This window comes from Callorhinus ursinus, unplaced genomic scaffold, assembly GCF_003265705.2.
Source record: "Callorhinus ursinus isolate GAN/ISIS: 27379988/994484 unplaced genomic scaffold, GSC_fseal_2.0 scaffold44, whole genome shotgun sequence".
NCBI classification, from domain to species: Eukaryota; Metazoa; Chordata; class Mammalia; order Carnivora; family Otariidae; genus Callorhinus; species Callorhinus ursinus.
This window is the reverse complement of record NW_027397106.1, coordinates 3,864,267-3,884,078: the sequence shown is the minus strand read 5'-3', so window position 1 is coordinate 3,884,078 and position 19,812 is coordinate 3,864,267. Positions and strand designations below refer to the sequence as shown.

Sequence of the window (19,812 nt, the reverse complement as noted above, 5' to 3'; positions counted from 1 at the left end):
ATGGTAACAAGGAATAGAGAATTGGGAATTAACAAATGAGCCCCCAGAGTAGGGCCTAGAGAAAGGGAAAAGCTCCAACAGGGCAGGATCAAGGCCTGCTTCAGCTGAAGAGGTGCATAAGGGCATATGATGCAAGTCAAGCTCTTGATGCTCCAAAGAGAATGTTGTTTTTCCACCATAATGTTCTTAACATTAATCTCTAACTGGCCTAGTTTTATATATGATGCTAGAGAAACACCCTTTCTCTAACAAGTAACAAGCCTGCCAAGATAAAGAATAACACACCGTTCTTTTGAGTATTTCTTTAATATTACATTTAAATAGTCTCTTTAAATACAGCATTATCACAATGTAAAGGACCTAAAAGGCAAAAAAAAAAAAAAAAAAATTTCCTTTCAGAGAACCAGACAAGCTTTGGATTCACATTGAAAATACTACCTGTATACAGTATGTGAGAAAGGAAACTGGAAAATAATGAGTTGCAATAATAGATTTCTTTTATCTAGGCCTAGACTGAGCGGGACCGAAGCCATCTGCTCCTGATCACAGGAGGCCTAGGCTTAGCTTTTCTAGCAACCATGAGCCAGAATTCTGTCCAGCTCAGGTAGCACCAGAAACGAGATGGACTAGGTTGTAGAAAAGGCTGTTTGCTTGACAAGACGATTAATGCTCAATGTTAATATTCAGCATTAAAAAACTTGGGATCAGCAGGAGTCAGAATTGTTGAGTTAGTGGAGGGATGGACTTGGATTAAGAAACTGGTTTTTCAGATATCACTTCTTGGCCTTTTGGCTAAGATCAAGTGAAGAAACTAGTTTTTCAGAAAAACCAAATTATCTTGGGGGTTGGCAGTCATTTTGACAATTAGATTCAGATTCTTGGTTTGATCCCAAAGGCTAAAGTGTCTCTTATTGAGCAGCTGGAATCCACCTCCTAGGTGAGGCTGGAGCCTTCCTAAGGAGGGAATGTGTAGAGCCCACCCTCCCCTTCCAACACAAACTTTCAGGAAGGTTCTTCTCCAGAGTCAACTTTGCAGTGAAGCTTCAGTCTCGTATTCAAGGGGCCGGCCAAAGGTGGGAGAGTGGTGTTCAGCTTGGGAGAGTGTCAAGATCTCAGGTACTTAAGACTGTCTGTTTTGTGAGGCCAGAGGATTGGGGGGGGGGGGGACAAGGTCCCGTACTTAAGAACTCCCCTCCAAATGTAAAACCAAGCAAAACCGGAATGAACAGGAGAGGCAGACTGGGTTAAAAGATGTATCTGTTGAAGTACAAGGCCTCACAGGCTCAGGTGAGAGATATGGTAGGTGAACTGCTGCCGGGACTTACATAAAGGGTGCTTTAACGACCCCCGAGAAAAGGCTTGGTGAGCAAGGTAAGTGGAAAGAGTTCTCTCCCCCACCAAAACCAAAGAGGGTTTTCTCTTGTTCTTTGCTGGTTAATAAACCATACCAGAAGTGAAGCATGATGTAAAGGTGCTAGATAAGAGTGTTTTGCTCCCTCCTGCCTCCAAAGGGAGGCAGAGAGAACTGTTAATAAAAAGAATTCCATGGTGTTCAGTGGAGCACATCCTGGAACGTAAGCTGGACATAAGAGCAGGAACCGTGTCCCCCCACAGAGGTAAGAGCTGAATTTGAGCCCCACTTTATAGATCTCAAAGGTTATATTCGGAACTTGAATTCTTTGGAACCTGGGAGCTGCATTTAAGAATTAGTTAGGCTTCCAATTTTTACATATCAAGATGGAGGGATGCAATTAACATTTGCAGTTCTTGGGGGCGGGGGGGGGGGGGGGGAAACCTGTGTGGACAGGAGCAGTGTAAGAACTCTCCAACCCTGTATATCCAAGGACCACGAGGGTGGATACAGAAAAAAAGAACAAAAACTAGTCAGTGACTTTAGATTACCACATCCTATGTTCCTTTAAAGCTCAAACCTCCCAGAGTGGGAGAAAAACCTGGGTGAAAAAGCAAGCGTGGTGCAAATAAAGTCTTCTTTCCAGACAGCAGCCTGTCCCTGCTGCCTCTTTTGGACAGTTACTGCTCCATGTACGCCTCCCACAGCCTAAAGCCGCCCGACAGAGCCAGCGTTAGACACAGACAGAAGACCCTGGCTCTTTAGGCCACATCCCCAGCCAGTCTAGCTTTTTCTTCAAGGGAAAAGGAAGGAGGGGGGAAAAAAGATAAATAGACAAGTCTAACCCTAGTACCTAAGAACACGTGAAAGAAATAATTCAAGTTACAGACCAGGAATCCCCAGTGTGGGGAACAGGTCAGAGAACACTAAACATGTCAAATATTAACTTATTTACCAAATAGGGGGGCCAGGGAAGGCAGGTTAAATTTTGATAAATCCCGGAGGTTTTCTACAGAAGCAGAGACCCTTCTATCCACTCCCCTCTGGATGTGACCAGATGATACTCCAGCTGATGACGATACACCAAAGTGGGATATCAGGGTGACTGATGAGAAAATGAGCTCGTGCCCCACCTGGAGCTCAGGGAAGGAGAAGGGGCTTTGCCATGCTGTTCAAATTACTGTGTTCTGGTCCCTACATAAAGAATAGCTGCTTGAGTTACCCAGCTTCTCCTGTGAGATCCTCATTCTTTGTTCCAGTGGCCCAGAAAGCTCAGTATTCAGCACTGTGCAGCCTCTGCCCCAAGACTCTCCCCAGATCAGGCTGGGACTGGTCTCCTTGGTTCCGTTTACCCTTAGAAAATACTTTTACAAACAATTCTTTCCCACCCATCCCCCCCAAGACCCCGATAAAATAACATGGGGGTAGCAGCTGCTTCTACAGTTTTGTTTTGAAATGGTGTTAGATAAAATAAGGGAATAAATAGAGAATGGGTAAGAGGCAGAATCTCCGTCCCCGCGTCACACTGCCAGAGGGAGTTCTAGGGAAGAATCTTCAGGGGGCCTGTCCTCACTCTGCTGTGAGCCTTTCTCCACCACACAGCCCTCTTCGTTGTCCGTGCGGAAGGGGAGGCTCGAGGGGGACCACGAGGGGCGGAAGTCTTCGTTCTCAGGCTCCTCGGGGCTACAAGCTTCCGGCACTAGCGCTTCTAGAGTGGACGTTTTCCCCACTTCCGATTTACACAGGGCAGCTGGGTCTGTGGGGCTACAAGCCACCAGTGAGGTAACAGGGAGAGAGAAGACATTCAGATCCTTCTCCTTGGGGAAAGAGGGTGGGACTTCTTCGGTACTGGGCTCTCCTTTCACCCCCAGCACGGGCCTCTGCTCCACCTGATAATAGACCAGGGGCCCGCTGTTCAAGTAGGACGGGCTGTTCACTGCTGAGGCGCTGGGGTGGTCCGAGTTCTCGGCAAAACACAGGACCGAGGAGCCGGGGGTCAGCTGGGCCTGGATGAGAATGGGGGCGGTCAGGCCGGGGCACAGCTCTTCGGGAACAGCCAGGGGCTCCTCCAGGATGCACACGCCCAGGCTCTCTATGCTGGAGTCCAGGCTGGCGCTAGAGCCACTGGAATCTTCCTCTGCCTTGAGCCGCTCCAGTTCCTCCGCGCTCTGCAGGTGCATCACTGCCGTCTCGTTCTCAGCGAGGAACTCCTGAAAGTCCTGTGTCTCCGAGCCCTGGGCTCCCGTCAGGCTGCAGCTGGCCGTCGGGGAGGGCTCCTCGTCTGGGGCCGGTGGGCGGCTCACCTGCCGCTTGCTCTCCAGCTCCAGCTTCATGATGGTGTGGAGGTAATGAGTCCGGACCCGGATCGGATTAAACTCAATGCGCCCAGCCATGTTCCCACAGCCATCCCGTGAACAGCCGCATGGGAAGGACATGCGATCCACCTGAGGAGAGGACAAGAAGGTTGAGGGAAGATGAGAGCATCAGATTTCAGGACGGGGCTAGGAGACGAGCTGGCAAACATGGGCGGCGGGGATTTGAGGTCTTCTTCAAAGAGGAACCGGGAACAAATGGAACAAACAGCGCGACCTAACAGCGCTAGGTGGAAGTTATCAGACCGCCTGCATTTCGGTTCCAGCACAGCCGCTGAGTAGCAGTGTGCCCTCAGGAAGGGCCTCGATCTCAGGGGCCCCTGGGCAGTGCAGTCACTTAAGCATCCAACTCTTGGTTTAGGCTCAGGCCATGGTCTCAGGGTTGTGGGATCAAGCCCTGCAGCAGGCTCTGCACTCGGCGCAGAGTCTTCTTGTCCCTCTCCCTCCCCTGCTGCCCCTCCCCCTGCTTGTGTTCTCTTTCTCTCAAATAAAATCTTAAAATAAAAAAAAAGAAGGTCCTTTCTCTCTCCAGGGCTTTGTTTCCTCTTACAAATAAAATGTAGCCAAAAAATCATGTTAAAGGGCCTTTCCAGTTAAAAAGTCCAGAGATACCTCTCTGAATGCTGACAGTTCTCAGAGTAGAAGAAATTTTTGTGCCTCAGAGACTTTTCCAGAACTTACCTAGTTTATTGAGAAAACAAAGGCTGAGGCCCAAGCCTACTGCCTTCTGCAATGACAGGGAAAGGAAGTAGAAGATCTAGCTGGTCCAAAGCAATGTATCTTAGTTTCCTAGGGAAACTAAGTGACAGTGCCTTAGTTTTGCTAGGGTGCGATTAATCATGGCCAGCTTTTCACCACCTGCTTCATTTTCCCCTGACGGTTGACCAGTTTAGGTCTGGAGCAGTTACTATGATAAAACTAACTTACAGACCAGGAACATCTAGGAAGGAAATTCTGCCTCCGTATCTCCCTTTTGGACCCCAAAAAGGAAAGAAGCCCACATATGCCAAAAATAAAAAATATAAGCAAATATGTATATACAAATACACAATGTCTTCCTATGGTAACAACTTCTAGAACTCTCCATTCCAGTTCTTAGGAGCAGTCCAATTCCTAGGACTATTCTCAGGACTGTATAACAGACTGATTCATTATGGGACTTCAGTCTGAAAAGCAGTATTTGGCCAGATCCGCTACAGCTATTACCTACCTAAAAATAAGAAAGAAAAGGTTCATTAGGATACATTCAACCACAAAGACTCGGTATACAAGTTCCAAATAAATTTCATCCTTTGGCATGGTACTGCTGTTTTCAATGGAGATATGCCTGCTAAACTGTCCCTTGTAGGTTAGGGGATGATGTCTTCCATCTTTCAAGACAGTGGACTTAAAGCTCTGCCAGGCCAAGTCTGATCCTGAATTATAAGAAGCCGAGAATTATTTTGAGTTACAGAACTGGAGTAGAGGTCCTGTGAGTGCAAGGTAAAATCTAAAGGCCTCAGCTCATCTCTCTGCTTCCTTTGAGCTCATAAAATCAGTCAATATTCAAGGAACAGCTACTAATGTTAAACTTATCAACCCATGTTCTCCCATTTGCTGATAGCTGCTTCTTATCACTTCTAAGGTGAGAAACACAGGAAAGGTAATTCCTACCTCCCCAGCCTAGGAATCCTGCCATGCTTTGTGTTTTTCCTTGGTGGAGGAGGGCAGTGGAACCAGGGAGTGTTCCCAGTCATGGGGAATGCACCCACGGATGATGGGCAGTCTCCCGTGTTCCTTGGTACCCACATCACATCCCCCGGCCTCTAGAGTAGATCTACCATCTCAGGCCAACTTGGACTGACCTGGCATTTAATCCCAGCCTGACTACAGGCACATGCTTCTGGGTCACAATACAGGCGACAGTCACAACCACACTCTTCCCGTGACAGGCGGATGGCTCGAAGTTCTTGCTTCTCTTCAGCATCAATGCGGTGGACCCCCGAAGCCCTCAGCAAGGCTCGTCGCCGTTTGGTGGGCAGGGGCTGCAGGAAGAAGTAATCATCCACCTCCACGTTTTCCACATCAATATCTTCATCTGAAACATCATCCAGGGTCAGGCCATCGGCCTCCACCGACTCCACTGTCCCATTCTTGGTCAGCTGCCAGGAGACAGGAAGGAGAGGTTAGCCTCGAGTATTCTCAGCATGCACCTCCTGACACGGCACCTAGAGCAGCAGAGCCCAGCTGAACTCTGCGATGAGGGCAAGATCCAGGCTGCCCGTAGCACACGTGCTGATGAGCACTGTACATGTGGCTAGTGCAGAGCAGAAGGGGACCTTTTTAATTTTATTTTGTTTTAATGAAGTATAAGTAGCCACATGTGGCTAGTCGCTCCCACACTGGATAGTTGAAGAGAATAAATCTAGAGCAGGAAGGCGGGAAGGCTTACGTAGCTCTAACACCTCCCTGTCAACACAGGGGCTATCACCTTCCAGATCAAAGTTTCTCAAAGCCCGTGTCTCATCTTCCCTCCTAGAAGACAGACATACCCACCATCCCCAGACCTGTGTCCCGTAACTTCAGCTAACTTGCCTTCTAACACAGGGAGGAGGAGGTCTATCAATGGCTGCACGTTCCCTGGATGTACAGATAAACTTGCAAAACACCCTTCCTTCTGTACCCCAAAGGACCCCAAACCACATTCTGGGAAGAAGAGTACACTAAAGCGTAGTACAAGGCTACCAGGTCTTTGTCAATGAACCTGAATCCCCACAGTGTGAAGAATTATCTGCATACACAAGAAGAGCTTCATTTCACTGGGAGGAGAAGAAAATGACCAAATTTTTTAACGGCTATCAAAGAGAGCCCTCACTTCCAACCCATAGCCTAGAATATATTCATTCTCCTTTCTAATTCTTTTTCTTTGATTTCAAAGAAAAGCTGTCTGTGAAGTTGGGTGGCATATATAATACTGAGGTACTATCTATGGGCAGAAATCTGGGTTCTCTGGGCTAAGAAGGACAGAGAACCAGGAAAAGGAGTCTTCGTGGAAGGACAGGCTGAAGACAATCTGGCTGAATGAGTTTTGAAAACTCACTGGAGAATTCAAGGAAAGAAAATGAGACTTCGTGATTCCCAGAGCTCTGGAAGCTACTAGGAGGATGAAAGCTAAGCTCCTGGAGGGGCTGGTTTATTTCATCAGACCCAGCCACAGATTAGTGCTAGTAAAGGAACAACTCCTGGGAGAGAGATGATGCAACAGATTCAGGCTAATCAGCTCCACACCTGTTTTGTTTGTTTGTGGGAAGGTGGGAGAGAGAGGGGACAAATACGGTGGTGCTTCTGGGCGTTTCCTGGTCTGTTGTTTATGTACCAGGCGGACTCATGATGAGGGGCCCTTCTGCCGACCTTGGGACTGCTCCTGCCTGTTTTGCCGGGGATGGCCCCCTCCTAAGCACCCTCCCTCCTGCTGTCCTCTCAAGGGAAAGAGATCAGAGATGCAATAGGAAGAAACCCACACAGATATAAGAGTTTCGCATAACATGATAGAGGTGGCATTTCAAATCAAGTGAGAAAAAGAGTCCTCTGGTCATTAAATGATACTGGGATAACTGGATATTCTTCTGAAAAATAAATCAGTAAAGTTAGATTCCCAAGTCATACTACCCATAATGAATTCCGTGTGAATAAAAGGCCAAAATTAAAAAAAAAAATAATGAAAGTATTAGAAAAAGTATAGGTCATTAAAGCTACAGAGCACCAGGAGCTTTCCTGGGGAGGGTTGGGGGGGGGCAGCCTAAAAAGGAAAATAAGTATTAGATGGCACATGGGAGATGCGAAAGATGTATTTCTTAGATCAACAGCCTCCCCTGTAGAGTACTAAAGATAGGAAACATTTCTAAGAAAAGAGAAAACTGGACCCGGGGAGGGCAAAGTAAGGGTTTTCTCTTGACACAGAAAGATGTATTAGTTGTTACTAATGCCGCTGTTCACTAAATCGGCTACTAAGTGGGAGTCCTATGTCAGCCTTGAGGCTGCCTAGCTGTCCCTAGACCTCTGACAAGGGAGGCCACAGAACAGGATGGAATCGTGCTTTGACAGGTTTATCCCTCTACCAGATCTAGGAAAGAGATTTCTTCTAGGCAAAGGAGGAGAAGCCTTCACTGTAAATGATGAGAACAGTGTTTATTTCCCCTGCTGTTGCTATAGCAGCAGGAAGGTGATAGGTCAGTGACGGAATTCCTCAGACACAAGAAAGGGACGCCTCAATGTCATTCCAGTTAGAAAAACAGGTGGAAGGCTCTGGGGCTAGGCTGCGGGAAGGAGACATAGCTGTCAGACGGAGAAAGGAGTAAGATGCCGTTAGTCCACATCCTCTGCCCTCAGTTCTCCAGCCACAGCACATTTTGGTGTGGCCCGTTAGGACTTCACCCACACCCCTGGAAATAATGCAGCTTTGGGCCCACAAGAAACTTGGCCAGGCCGAAAGCAGTGTTCTCCAAATCTGGAACTAGGAACTCAGGGAGGTTGCGGGGGGGGGGGGGGGGGGGGGCTCTCTGCGGCCGGGTAGAAAGTATGGTTGTGGCATGCCAAGCAGTGCCGAGAGCAAATGGGGAGCCGTAAAGAGCCATCCTGGTAGAGATGGGTCGTCTCGCAGCCCCACTCTCCTCCTAACCTTGGAAGAGCTGGTGTGGCATCAGATGGCGGGCCCAGTACCACCCAAACCGAAAGAGCTACTTGGTAATGCTGCTGTTTACACCCAAAAGACCACCACCTAGAGGTGACGGGGGTTACGGAAACAGAGGGGTCTATCGGAGAAAACCTGTTCTGTGCACGGGGACAATAGACAGTCATGTGACAAGAAACTGAAACAGTGTGCCTCCTCAGGTTCCAAGGGTGGCGGACTTGAATGTCTTCAGGTATTCGCACCTTAAACTTTTAAAAAATTTGCTGAGGTGGCGAGGGTAGGGAATTCTAGGGAAGCCATTTTGCTCTCTTGTGTAGACTCCCCACCAGAGACAAAAAGAATGGTGTCTCAGACTGAGAGGTGATTCCAAACCTGAGGCTTCTCACTTCTCGCTGGAATCTCTACATGCCAAGGACAGCAGTCAAAAAGAACAAATAAATCATCAGGAGCCCAGGACGGGTTCCCACTTTATCTTGGCACAGAGTTAAGTACCCAGACCCCAGACCCCTTAGGCACCTTCATCTTCTTGGCATGGAGTTTCTCCTCCTTCAGGTGCTCACGAAGAATCTCCCGATGGTTCACCTCCTGCTCTTGAGCAAACTCACAGAGCGTGTAGCTGCGTACGGAGTTATGGCGCTGGGCCATGCCCAGCGAGCTCCCACCCTGGCTGGGCACACTGGTGAAACCCTGGCGCCGGGCGAAGTAGTACACGGTCACCTGGTCAAAGCGTACATTCTTCCTCCGCAACTGCTTCTGCCGCTTGAGGATGGATGTGGCTGAGAAGGAGCACAGAGCGGTTTTACCAACCCCGAAACGGCCAGCCTGGGGCCCTCGTTCTTTCTCGACTCTTGTCCAACGCGCTCTCTGTACCTCGAGACCCTGCTATCTTCCCATCATCCACGCACAGCCGGGAGGGACCCTGAACATCGGCTGGTCCGTACCACTGCCTCCAGACCGACTCCACCCAGACGGATGACCACAAGAGCTAATTGGAGACATCAGCTGGGAAGAGGCTCTCTAGGTGATCTTGATAACAATCTATATGGCTTCACTGTCCAATACGACAACTACTAGCCACATGTGGCAATTTAAAATAATAATTCAAAATAAAACGTAAAATTCAGCTCCTCAGTTACACCAATCGCATTTCAAATGCTCATAGCTACATATGGCTAATGGCTACCATACCGGGCAGTGCAGATATAGAACATTTCTATCATAGCAGAAAATTCTACTGGACAGTGTTATCTATAGCCGGGGTGCTGTACTGCCTCTTTAAAGGGCCAGACAGTAAATACTTCAGGCCCTGCTGGCCATGAGGCCTCTGCTGCAACTACTCAACTCTGCCACCGAAGCCTGAAAGCAATTACAGTGTGTGTGGCGGTGTGCCGATAAAACTTTATTTACAAAAATGGGCAGTGGGCCAGATCTGGTCCATAGGCAACTTCTGATCTACAGAATCAGAAGTTCTTTCCAAGAAATTAATGGAGCCATTAGAATTAAGAAATCCGGAGCTGCCCCAGTTGTCCAGGCTGCATGTACGTCCTTCCAGAGCTACAACTGTGTGGGACTCTGGTGGGTAAGGGGAGAATCCTGGACTTCTCCTTCTTCAGTTTAATTCAGCCCATTCTGGGGACCTATAAACCACAGCATAGGAAAAATCAGCTAGAATAAGTCAGACCTAAGTCTATCGCTCTATTAGAGCGATAAAGTCCTCCAAAGAGCGAGGTTGGGCCAAGAGTGGAAAAGCCCCCAGGCGGAGAGAAGCTGTCTCAAGGACCGCAATGGGCTCTGCCACTCAGAGGACGTGGGCGGAGGCAGGGGGCGGAGGGGCTCACTCACGCGTGAAGCTGGCAGCTGTAGGAGGATTGAGGCTGTCACAGCTGTCAGCACTGTCACTGCTGGAGATCTCATCATCTGAGTTGGAAACTGATGAGCCCACATCCACATCATCAAACTTCCTCTTGAGACTCGAGCCCGTGAATGCATCCATTGGTTTCAAAGGGGTTTCCTTGGGGAGCCCACCACGTTGGCCCCAAAGCCCCTGCTCACCACCAGTTAGCCAGGTACATTAGGATTCTGCCCAGGGGAAAAGGAGGAATCAGCATTCCTGTCCTGAGCCAGACCCCTCCCGAGTCTATACGCACAGCTCTCCAAATGAAGAAAGTCCCTGAGCTAGCGCTGATGTCTGGTCTCGCGAGACTCAGTCATTTCTCTACTTACTCTGGCCAACGTTCTCCTACTTTTACTTCCCTTCAGCCCCTCCAGTCTCAGTCGCTCGCAGAATAATGAGATGAGTAACACTGGCACCTTTCGGAGCAGAGTGAAGGCCTCTGGCTCCGAGCCAGCTGGGCTCTGGGTTTCATTAGCCCGGGGATAACGGCAGCTCTCCTGTGCTCACGCAGGAGCGCTCTCCAAGGGGCCCGCAGGAGGGACTGGGGACCACAGGCAGAATTAGGCTGTGCCTAAACCTACACTAGATCCAATTATTTTTCCTAGTGAAAATTTAGCCTGGCTTTTCCCAAAGTGTATATACTAAATCAACTAGTTCCATGGATATTAATAGCTTTACATGGAAATAGGACCGCTGTGTCCAAATAGCTTAGAAAAGTGCTTATGAGAGGACAGCTTGGAGGCTTTAAACATGCTAATGAGCATGGCGAAGGGTGAGAGCAAGAGCAAACATAGCGCAGGGGTCCCCACACCCGATTATGAAGCCTTTGTTTCCAGAGTGTCTCAAGGGGGCAAGTGATTCTTGGAACGCACTTTGGGAAATACTGCTCTAGGATCTAAGGTTCAGAGTATATCAGAAGCCAGGGAAACAATTTATCCAGATCTTCACAAGGGCGACCTTTCTCGCCAGGCTCCTAGAAAGATCAAATGTGGTTCTAAAGAATGGACTGAAGATTAGACTCTGCGCTGCCTTCAAAACCCAGAATCTTTTCCCATCTCAAAGAGCTCCGTAAAATAGGGCTGAGCTGACCTGTCATCAACCCGTGTGCGAGGAAAACCTAGATTCACCATCTTAGCCCTCCGCAAAGAAGCCGGCAAGGGGAAAACAAATAGCAAAAGAAGTGACAGTTGACTGGTGTCGTCAATATGGCAGGCAGTGCTTTCAACACGTCACGCACACACAAGAGTCTGGGAGAGTCCATTTCCCAGGGACAAATCTTTCTCCTTCTCCACCTTTGGACTTAAGTTCCCAAGAAGATGAAATCTGCTTGACAGAAATGCTGTCAGAGGCGGAGCCACATGTGATGATATGAAGCCTCCCTGCTTTGCCTCAGTAATGCCAGAATCTCCGCAGACTATGATCTCACTAGTTGCTAATTATGCAGCAGGAATAACAACACTGCCCAGAAAGACAGGGCTGCATTACTGCACAGCAGCTGCCCAGAATATACTGGGGTGTCAAGAGATGCCTGCTACAGAGCTGGTTTGCTGGACTGTGTCTCTCGGAAGCAATTTGCCTGCTCTTGGGTCAGTTCTACAGAGTCAAACAGACCTAGTAAGTATTTGAGGGAAGATATTTCCTGATCTATCCATCCAGATCTCATCAAGAGTCTGCATTCGAGTCACAAGATGTACCTAAGAAACCTCAGCCATCGTGGGTCTCAGACAAGCATATTCCTGAAATAAATTTGGCCAGGGAGGGGAAAAAAAAATCAAGTACTTGAAAAGAATTGTAATTAAATTTAAAAAGGAACCCAAAGGGTCAATTCCGTTCTTCAGGTTACTGATCTTACCATTAGAGGTCACATTCCTAGGACGTATTAAGAATGGAGAGAGCCAAGGACCTTTTAATGGGGTAAGATTTCAGCTGGGTTTAAAGATACCTCTTAACTAACAAATTTCTCATTCCATTCGATAATGGAGGTCAGTAATCTTTACAATTGAGAACTTATGTGGGTGGGATAAAAAAAAAGAGAATACTGCTGACCACCGCATTGAATTTTTCCTACCCGCTTAAAAAAAGCCTTAGAAACCACATGAAAACTCAAACTGAGCTGAAAATCTGCTTTCTCAGAAAGGGCCCAAGTCCAGCTTCAGTTTTAACTGAGATGTCCAGTGTTGCTACCGGGAAAGTGGCTTTTTCCTCGGGTTGGAAGCGTACAGCGCTTCATGACTGGAGGCAAATGTGCAGTCCTGCTCTTTCCTCCAGTGTCCCTTTGCTTCCAGTGGTGTGGCTTCCCTTTCAATATTTCTCTTTAAGCCCTGCATGAGGTTGGGTTTGGCCCAAAATCATCTTTATTATTAAAATTCTGTCTTAACCCAGCTGCCCTCAGGGGTATCACTTCTTCTGGTGCAGCAAGGATTGCTGGCTGCTCCATTCTCCTTCGCCCTTTTCTCTGTGTCTTCCCCACTTCCACTCCTGGAATAGTGGCTTCTGGGCAATGATAAGAGGGAGGTAAGAAGGGGGGGGGGAAGAAAGAAAGAGGAAAAGAAAAGATGTGAAACCTAGGAGAAAGGTATTTTCCTTACAATGCCAGAGAATCATCTGAACCCATTGGCTATATAGGTAAGTAATGTGCATACTGACTGAGCTCTCCTCGCCCTACCCAGGATCTGTCTGCATCATTTTCTCTGACATTCATTCCTCTCTCTATATATAATCCATCGATTCTGTCCTCACAACCAGTATAAATTTAAATTTCAACCCAGCCTTCCTTGTCCAACTCTGGTGTGAACTAGACTTGTCAGAAAAAGATACTCATTGGGCACCAACAACAAACCTCCCATCCACTTCCACAGTGGCCTGAAGAGAACTTTCTTTGCAACAGAAACAACTAGAATAGGTCCCCCACTTTCCAGTTCACCCCATCAACCTCTCTTCAAACCACAATTCGAAATCAGTCATTCCCACCTCCCTCAACCATTCATTGGCAGAGGATCAATGCCTGTGTTCAAGAGAAACACTTGTGAGTTATACTCCAAGCACTTAAACCCATACAGAAATAATGAAGGTGAGACTGGAAATGCAGGCCGTAACTGACAGTTAACTGTCAAAATGACCAACTCAAACAGCAAATGCTTTTGGAGGAAATAATGCAAACCCCTATAAAAGCTTTTTAATGCCAGCGAAATGAAAGGTCAGCTGACACTTTCTGGCTACATGCCTTATGGTCTCTTCTCAAGTGTTTCTAGCAGAAGGTTTCCCAAAGGTATATGAAATCAGGCGCACCCACAGTATACAGAAGACACGAGGCTAGCACCGAATACAGATCTATAGCGTATGTGCATCTTAGTGCTAGATCTAAGTCTTTTCGGGCCTGGAGGATTCCTATTACAACCTCCCAAAAAACAAAACAAAATAAAAAATACAGCTTATGTGGGACTAGCAAAAGAGGGACTGCCCAGAAAAAAAAAACCCTGTGGATTCAAAATGTATTTGCAAAGTTTGGGTAATGAAAGCCTCTCTCTTAACTGAGTATAAAATAATAAGACAAGGTATATCTCACAGGAGAAAGCCTCTTCAATCCACTGGAACCCAGCCTTCTGCTAAAGGTCAAGGGACCAAACTCTCTGGTAAGACTGTCGGGGTTACCTTCTGTAGCTGGGTTAGAGGAAGAAGGCAGCCTTCCTGCTAAGTGTCTGGATAAACCTGAGTGAGATGATCTGACCTGTTTCTCCTTTTACAAGATATTGCAGTTGATTCTCAAATACTACGAATTTCATGTATCCATGTGTCCTTGTGATTACCAGGATCATGAACTTAGAAAGTGCTTGAGTGCAAACATACTGTTTAAACTAGGTATTTTAAGGAAGCCCTCTAACCCTCACTCCGTTTTCTGTTTTTTTTACGCATATTCGCTAACACACGGTTCGAATTTGGCTTTCCATGTCTGAGCTACCGCGGAAGGGAGGACACAAGATCTTTGTGGGAGACCGGGAACGTGATGCTGCAGGAACCATTAACTCTCAAGGATATCCAGTCATTTGTAACTCTGGCACACACCAACATCCTCCTGGCTTTGGAGATTAGCAAGATGTAAAGTCAGAAAAGAAAATGAAAATCTGAATCAACTATGGCTTTACCTTTAACTGAAAACTGCAGGCCAAGAGGACACTGTGTCTCTTGGGGAGAACTTCTAACATTTCATGTTGAAGAACGGTTTGTGTGTCACACTGCCCCTCTAACCCCTTTCAAAGGCTAAATCAAGACCATGGCACTAAGAGGGATGGATGGCAGGCAGCTGCGTGTTTGGGCCTGTGAAAAATGATAAAGCTAGCAGCCAGGGCAAGTGATGCTTTCGTTTTCTCCCACAACGCCAGAAAAATAGGAGACATCAGGAACCTGAGCTGAAAGGACATGAAGGCATCAGTTCCCTTTAATGGACACCCCTGCTGAACCCTCCAGCTCCCGGCCCATGTCTCTGATTCCTGCTAACCTTCCCGCTCATTCCAGTCGTCTGCAGCCCCTGCCCAGCCTTCCTCATCCCTTCCTGCCTGCTACTCACAAATTCCCAACCACTCCTCCCACATTTTCCTCTATCCGCCCTCCCCTTCCCTCACTTCCCTCCATCCTACATCATCTCCACTCCATTCCGAACTCAACCCTCATCCGCAACCCTGCCAGCTTCCAAGCCGCCCATCGGTCTCCCCCAAGCTGCCCCCGCAGTCCGGGCCCGCGTCCTCCGTGCCCCTAGCTCCCACGCCTCTCCCGACTCTCTCCCTTCCCGGCGGCGCCCTGGCTCCCCGCCCCCCGACCGCTCCCGTCCGAGCCTCCCTCATTTCTGACCCCTCCATCCGCGCTGCTCTGGGTTGACCACTCCTCCACAGCCGCCCGAGGGCCGATCCCGAGAAAGGACGAGGCGGCACCCTCCGCCCCGCACCCCCAGGCCCATTACCGGCCCCGCCGCAGCTGCCTCCTCCCGTGATGATCTCTGCCGCCCCCGCTGCCGCCGCCGCCGCCGCCCTAGCCCGGGTGGGAAGGAGAGACGAGATAGCGAGTCCCGGGCCCGCGGCGACGGTCGGGGAGTTCCCAGGGCGGCAGGGCTGGGAAGGGAGGGCGGGTGGGCAGGTCGGCCGGCAGGCGGCGGAGGGCGGGCGGCTCCAGCAACTCGGGCGCCCCCGGTAGCAGACGCCCAGAACCGCCCCGGCTCCGGCTAACAATAGGCTCCGGCCGCAGCGCTCTGACTCTTATAGGCGCCGGCACGTCCTGACCGAGCCCCGGGGCAGGCTGGGAAATGGAGTCTACGAGCCAGCATCACGCCCGCGGCATGCCGGGAATTGGAGGCGGCGACCGGCGCAGAGCCGAAAGTCGTCTGCAGACGGACTCTGGAGGCGGGGTCTCTGCTGCAGTGGAACCTGGGAAAGCGAGTTTGGCGCCGCTGCAGCCCTTTGAACAGGAAGGGGGACAGCCTCAGCCACAGATCTTCAATGATTAAAAGAATCAGCCTCTAAAACTCCCCTTTTCCTTGCTCTAGGACCACACTCCCATGCCTAAAGAACATAATCCCCCTTATGCTCGCCCACGGGAGCTTAGTCCTAAGCAGCATGACATGCTGCAGCCTGCCCAAGGTATAGAGAAGAAAATACAATGTATTGAGTTACCGTGATACGTATTGACTGGTTGATGTGTTTCCTATCAAAAATAGTCTTACATGATCTCTGATCTTCACAACTTTGCAACTCATTTTTAAGATGGGATAAACGAAGACTCAGAAGTCAGAAGTTATATGGCATTTGTCAAGGACACCCAGCCTCGGCTTCCGGTATCACTCAGAATACGAGTATCTGTCTCTTCTTTGACCTATAAGACCCTACCACATATAGGTAGGTACATCCCCTCTCCGTACTACCCTCACCATCCCCCATCCTGTCATCCGTCTTGTTTCCTGCTACTTTTCACCTCCTGTACTCCGTTTTAACTACATTGGCCCATTGACCTCCTTGCAGTTCCTTCAACGATCGAGCTCTCACCTCAGGGCCTTTTCCCTAGCAGGCCACATACGTACTCCAACACTTAATTATTTGCTCAAATGTCCCCGTATCAGACTTTCCTTAACGATTTTTCTAAAATGATGCTTCCCCTTAGTCTCTATCCCTTTGGCTTATATTTCTTCTTAGCATTTACCACCTGATGTATATTTTCAGTCTTCTCTCACTTGACTAAATTCCATGACAACAAGGAATTGCTTTGTTTACTGTATCATGAACACCCCGTACAAAGCCTGATATTTGACATTTAGGAACTCACGAGATATTTACTGGATATTGATTGGATGGATGGCAGGACTTAAACTCAGGTTAGGCTGGTTCCATAGCCTAGTGTACTTTTCACTGCAACCAAGAACTATGGAGCCAGATCTGCTGGCTACCAAGCCATCTCAGTTTATGAACTGAGAAGTTGGCTAACTTGGACAAAATGCCAAAGATTCCAGTCCTCTCACCTAGGTGACATCAGAGGCTCCACGAGGCCAGGAAACAACAGTGCGAGATGAAAAAGCAGATCACGAGAAAGCAGTCCTTAGCGTACCATGCACTGATCATCTCCCTATCTGCTGAAATTTAGGTATGATATAACATGTAATCCAGAGCCAGATTGCCTGAATACAAACCCGTCCCTCCACTCAGTTGTAGTATGACCCTTGGCAAGGTATGTAACTTCCCTGTGCCTTAGCTTCCTCATCTGCAAAATGGGGAGGACAGTATGTATCTCATAGGGTTTCATGAAGATTAAATAGTTAATATAGTATGTTTACAATATAGTCAGTGCTATGTAAATGTTCATGATTCTGTCTTTCCTGGACACACAGATAACAAAAAGAGAAAGCCCCAGACCACTCTATAGAATCAGTGAGCGGAATTATAAAATAATAGCCAAAAGGCCATGTTGGTTAGGCTAAAAAAGTGTCTCATACGCCTACGCATCCACGGTTTGAGTCATAGAAATTCATCAGGGTACCATCAGCCTCAATGCCCACGATTTGTAGGTTAATGACACCAAATTAGAAGATAGCCAAACCAAAGTTAGCACACCCTTTGAAAACACAGTAGAATCCAATTTGGCAATAAGCTCTGTTTCAGTCAGGAGATCACCTGGACCTGTAACAAACATCACAACTACATATCACAGTCACTTATTCACCATATTTCATTGTCTTAGTAGAATCACTAGATAAGTAATGGTGCCAGTTTGCCCATAATTGCAATTCTGCCCCCTGCCTAAGCAGAGCCTATAGAGGGCAAATGACCAGGAAGCTCAATGCAGATTAGAAACTACAAAAACAAAGTGAAAAGAAATCCTAATAGCCTTTGATGTCTAAATCTCAATGTTACTGCTTTGTTCCAAACCACACTGTAACATATGTATGAACCAGCTCAGAATACACAAATCACGAATGGGTGGTTTGCTTCTGGGACAAAAATGTCAAAGCAGAACAGGAAGAAAAGACATGAAAACCAAAGGCCAGATTTCATGTCTTGGGCAGCCTACAAATCTGTCTTGCAGTTATGTCTCTACATATAGAGGTGATTTTGTAATCCTAATTTTACTGAGCAATTGGATAAGGGTACTAAATACAAAATTGTGTTTTATACTCAATATCCTTTTTAATCTCCCAAACAATCGTATGAATTAAATATGATCTCCTTTTTAAGATGAGAAAGTTGAGGTTTAAGAGAATATTTTGTCCAAGGTCACATCCAGGAAGAGCAAGATTTGAACAGAGGCTTATCTGACACCAAAGTATATACTGTATCAACTATTCTTTACCACCAAAACAAGAATACACTGGGGGGGGAGGGGGGGTTGAAAATTAATAGGTCAGAGGATACTATGTGCTAAACTTCTGAGAGAAAAAGAGTTAACCTGTAGATTTAGCCCTGAGGTTGACGTTACTTTACTAACTTACATTTAATTATAATCCAAATCTAGAGAGGTAGGCACCTCTTTGTGACTGGTTGCACAACAAAAAGAGACTTTTTTTGTATGCACAAATCTGGGGAAAAGTGCCACAGCAATTTAAAGGCACAAACAATGAAGAAGCTGTATGCTTCAGGAAGATTTCAAAAAGGACACACACAAATTGATCTATATATGTGCACAATACACACCCTATTTAAAAAAGCGAAATAACAATCAGGTTTAAGGGGGTTGAGTGCAGGGGTGAGTTTAGCGAGGGCAAGCTTACTAAGCCTAAAGGAAGTGAATGGAAGTCTGAAGCAAAGTTTTAAAGATGTGTAGAGAAAGATAAATAAAAAATCAGTCATTAGAGTTCGGGAAAAAACCAGGAATCTGTAGCAATTAAAATGAGGACTATTGGAACGCCTGGGTGGCTCAGTCGGTTGGGCATCTGCTTTCGGCTCAGGTCGTGGTCCCGGGGTCCTGGGATCGAGCCCCGCATCGGGCTCCCTGCTCGGTGGGAAGCCTGCTTCTCCCTCTCCCTCTGCTGCTCCCCCTGTTTCTGCTCTCTTTCTCTGTCAAATAAATAAATAAAATCTTAAAGAAAAAACAAACAAAAAAAAACCTTTAAAAAAACTAAAAAAATAAAATGAGGAATGTTTACCTCATCTTACACAAATATATGAAAACACAGATTCCATAAGAGAGACTGGTTAGTACTCATGCCCCCAAAGAGCCCATACAGTACAAAATAGTACAATAATGTAAGTACAAGTGTTTTTTAAATAGCAAGTTTCCTTATAATTTACATTAATCCAGTTGAAAATTTAAATTCATATAGAACTTTTAAACCTCTGAATTTGAGAATGCAAATGCTAGACTTAGGTACAGTTTGTTGATTAGGCCTGTGTTCGTAAGAAATAACACAGAGGAGATCTAGAAGGGAAAAGGAAAGATGAAGAAAAAGAGGAAGAAGTGGAAATAGAGAGATGTTTAAGATCAAGGGTAAAATACAAGGTCATTAAACGAAGCAAGAAGGAGAAATAAAATATTAACAAGTCAGAAAAAAAAACAGATGCTGATGTCATATAGGGCATCTTTTTTCCATTCCATTTTGCAGTGGTAGTAAATGCTTCCTCATTTAAAACTTAGAGCTTGTATAATGAAGCAAAAATTTACCCACAAACGAAAAATAAATATTCTAGCTTTAGGGAAAGCTGTAGCCTACAACTGAGAACATAGATCATTTTTAGGAGAAGCAGAAGAATGATGCAGGATACTCTGTATGAATTTGTACATAAATGATGCAGCTAGGTGGGGCATTTGTGCCATTCCTGTTGAGATTGGAGTTCTCATAACAGACCAGTAGAGGCCACAAACAGATCAAATTCCTACAGAGGAATCACCCACAGCCAAAGAAGCAGAACAATTCAGTAAAATGATAAAACGGCTCAACTTCAGCTCTCCGATCAAGCTATCTGGAATTGTTAGGTATTGGCTAGAGAAAAAAACTACAGTGAAGAGGGATAAATTCAGTCTTGACTTCAAATATTTGTACCCCAAATCTGTGTTA

General features: G+C 47.0%; 1 protein-coding gene across 4 annotated transcripts; it reads right to left on the bottom strand.

Moving 5' to 3' along the window:
- Positions 1–303: 303 nt before the first annotated feature.
- Positions 304–15,881, bottom strand: CSRNP2 (cysteine and serine rich nuclear protein 2). 4 transcript variants are annotated; one of them, XM_073881989.1, is made up of 6 exons: positions 15,241–15,881; positions 14,429–14,692; positions 10,235–12,779; positions 8,909–9,168; positions 5,568–5,864; positions 304–3,795 (listed from the first exon to the last, which is right to left on the bottom strand). In XM_073881989.1, exons 3-6 carry the CDS (start codon positions 10,383–10,385, stop codon positions 2,872–2,874), a joined length of 1,632 nt encoding a protein of 543 aa, XP_073738090.1. In that variant the 5' UTR covers positions 10,386–12,779; positions 14,429–14,692; positions 15,241–15,881; the 3' UTR covers positions 304–2,871. The 4 variants fall into 4 exon arrangements, with proteins under 4 accessions (XP_073738090.1, XP_025738624.1, XP_025738623.1 ...); XM_025882839.2 differs by lacking the exon at positions 14,429–14,692 and having other exon boundaries at positions 10,235–10,471; positions 15,132–15,881; XM_025882838.2 differs by lacking the exon at positions 14,429–14,692 and having other exon boundaries at positions 10,235–10,471.
- Positions 15,882–19,812: the final 3,931 nt, after the last annotated feature.

Bases quoted from the DNA above. Each gene is read 5' to 3' on its own strand.
- CSRNP2 (XM_025882839.2), bottom strand. From the start codon at position 10,385: ATGGATGCATTCACGGGCTCGAGTCTCAAGAGGAAGTTTGATGATGTG. The intron at 9,169-10,234 runs GTGAGTGAGCCC...GCTCCTTCTCAG, and splicing joins TACAGCTGCCAGCTTCACGC to CCACATCCATCCTCAAGCGG. The intron at 5,865-8,908 runs GTGCCTAAGGGG...GTCTCCTGGCAG, and splicing joins TCCATGCCAAGAAGATGAAG to CTGACCAAGAATGGGACAGT.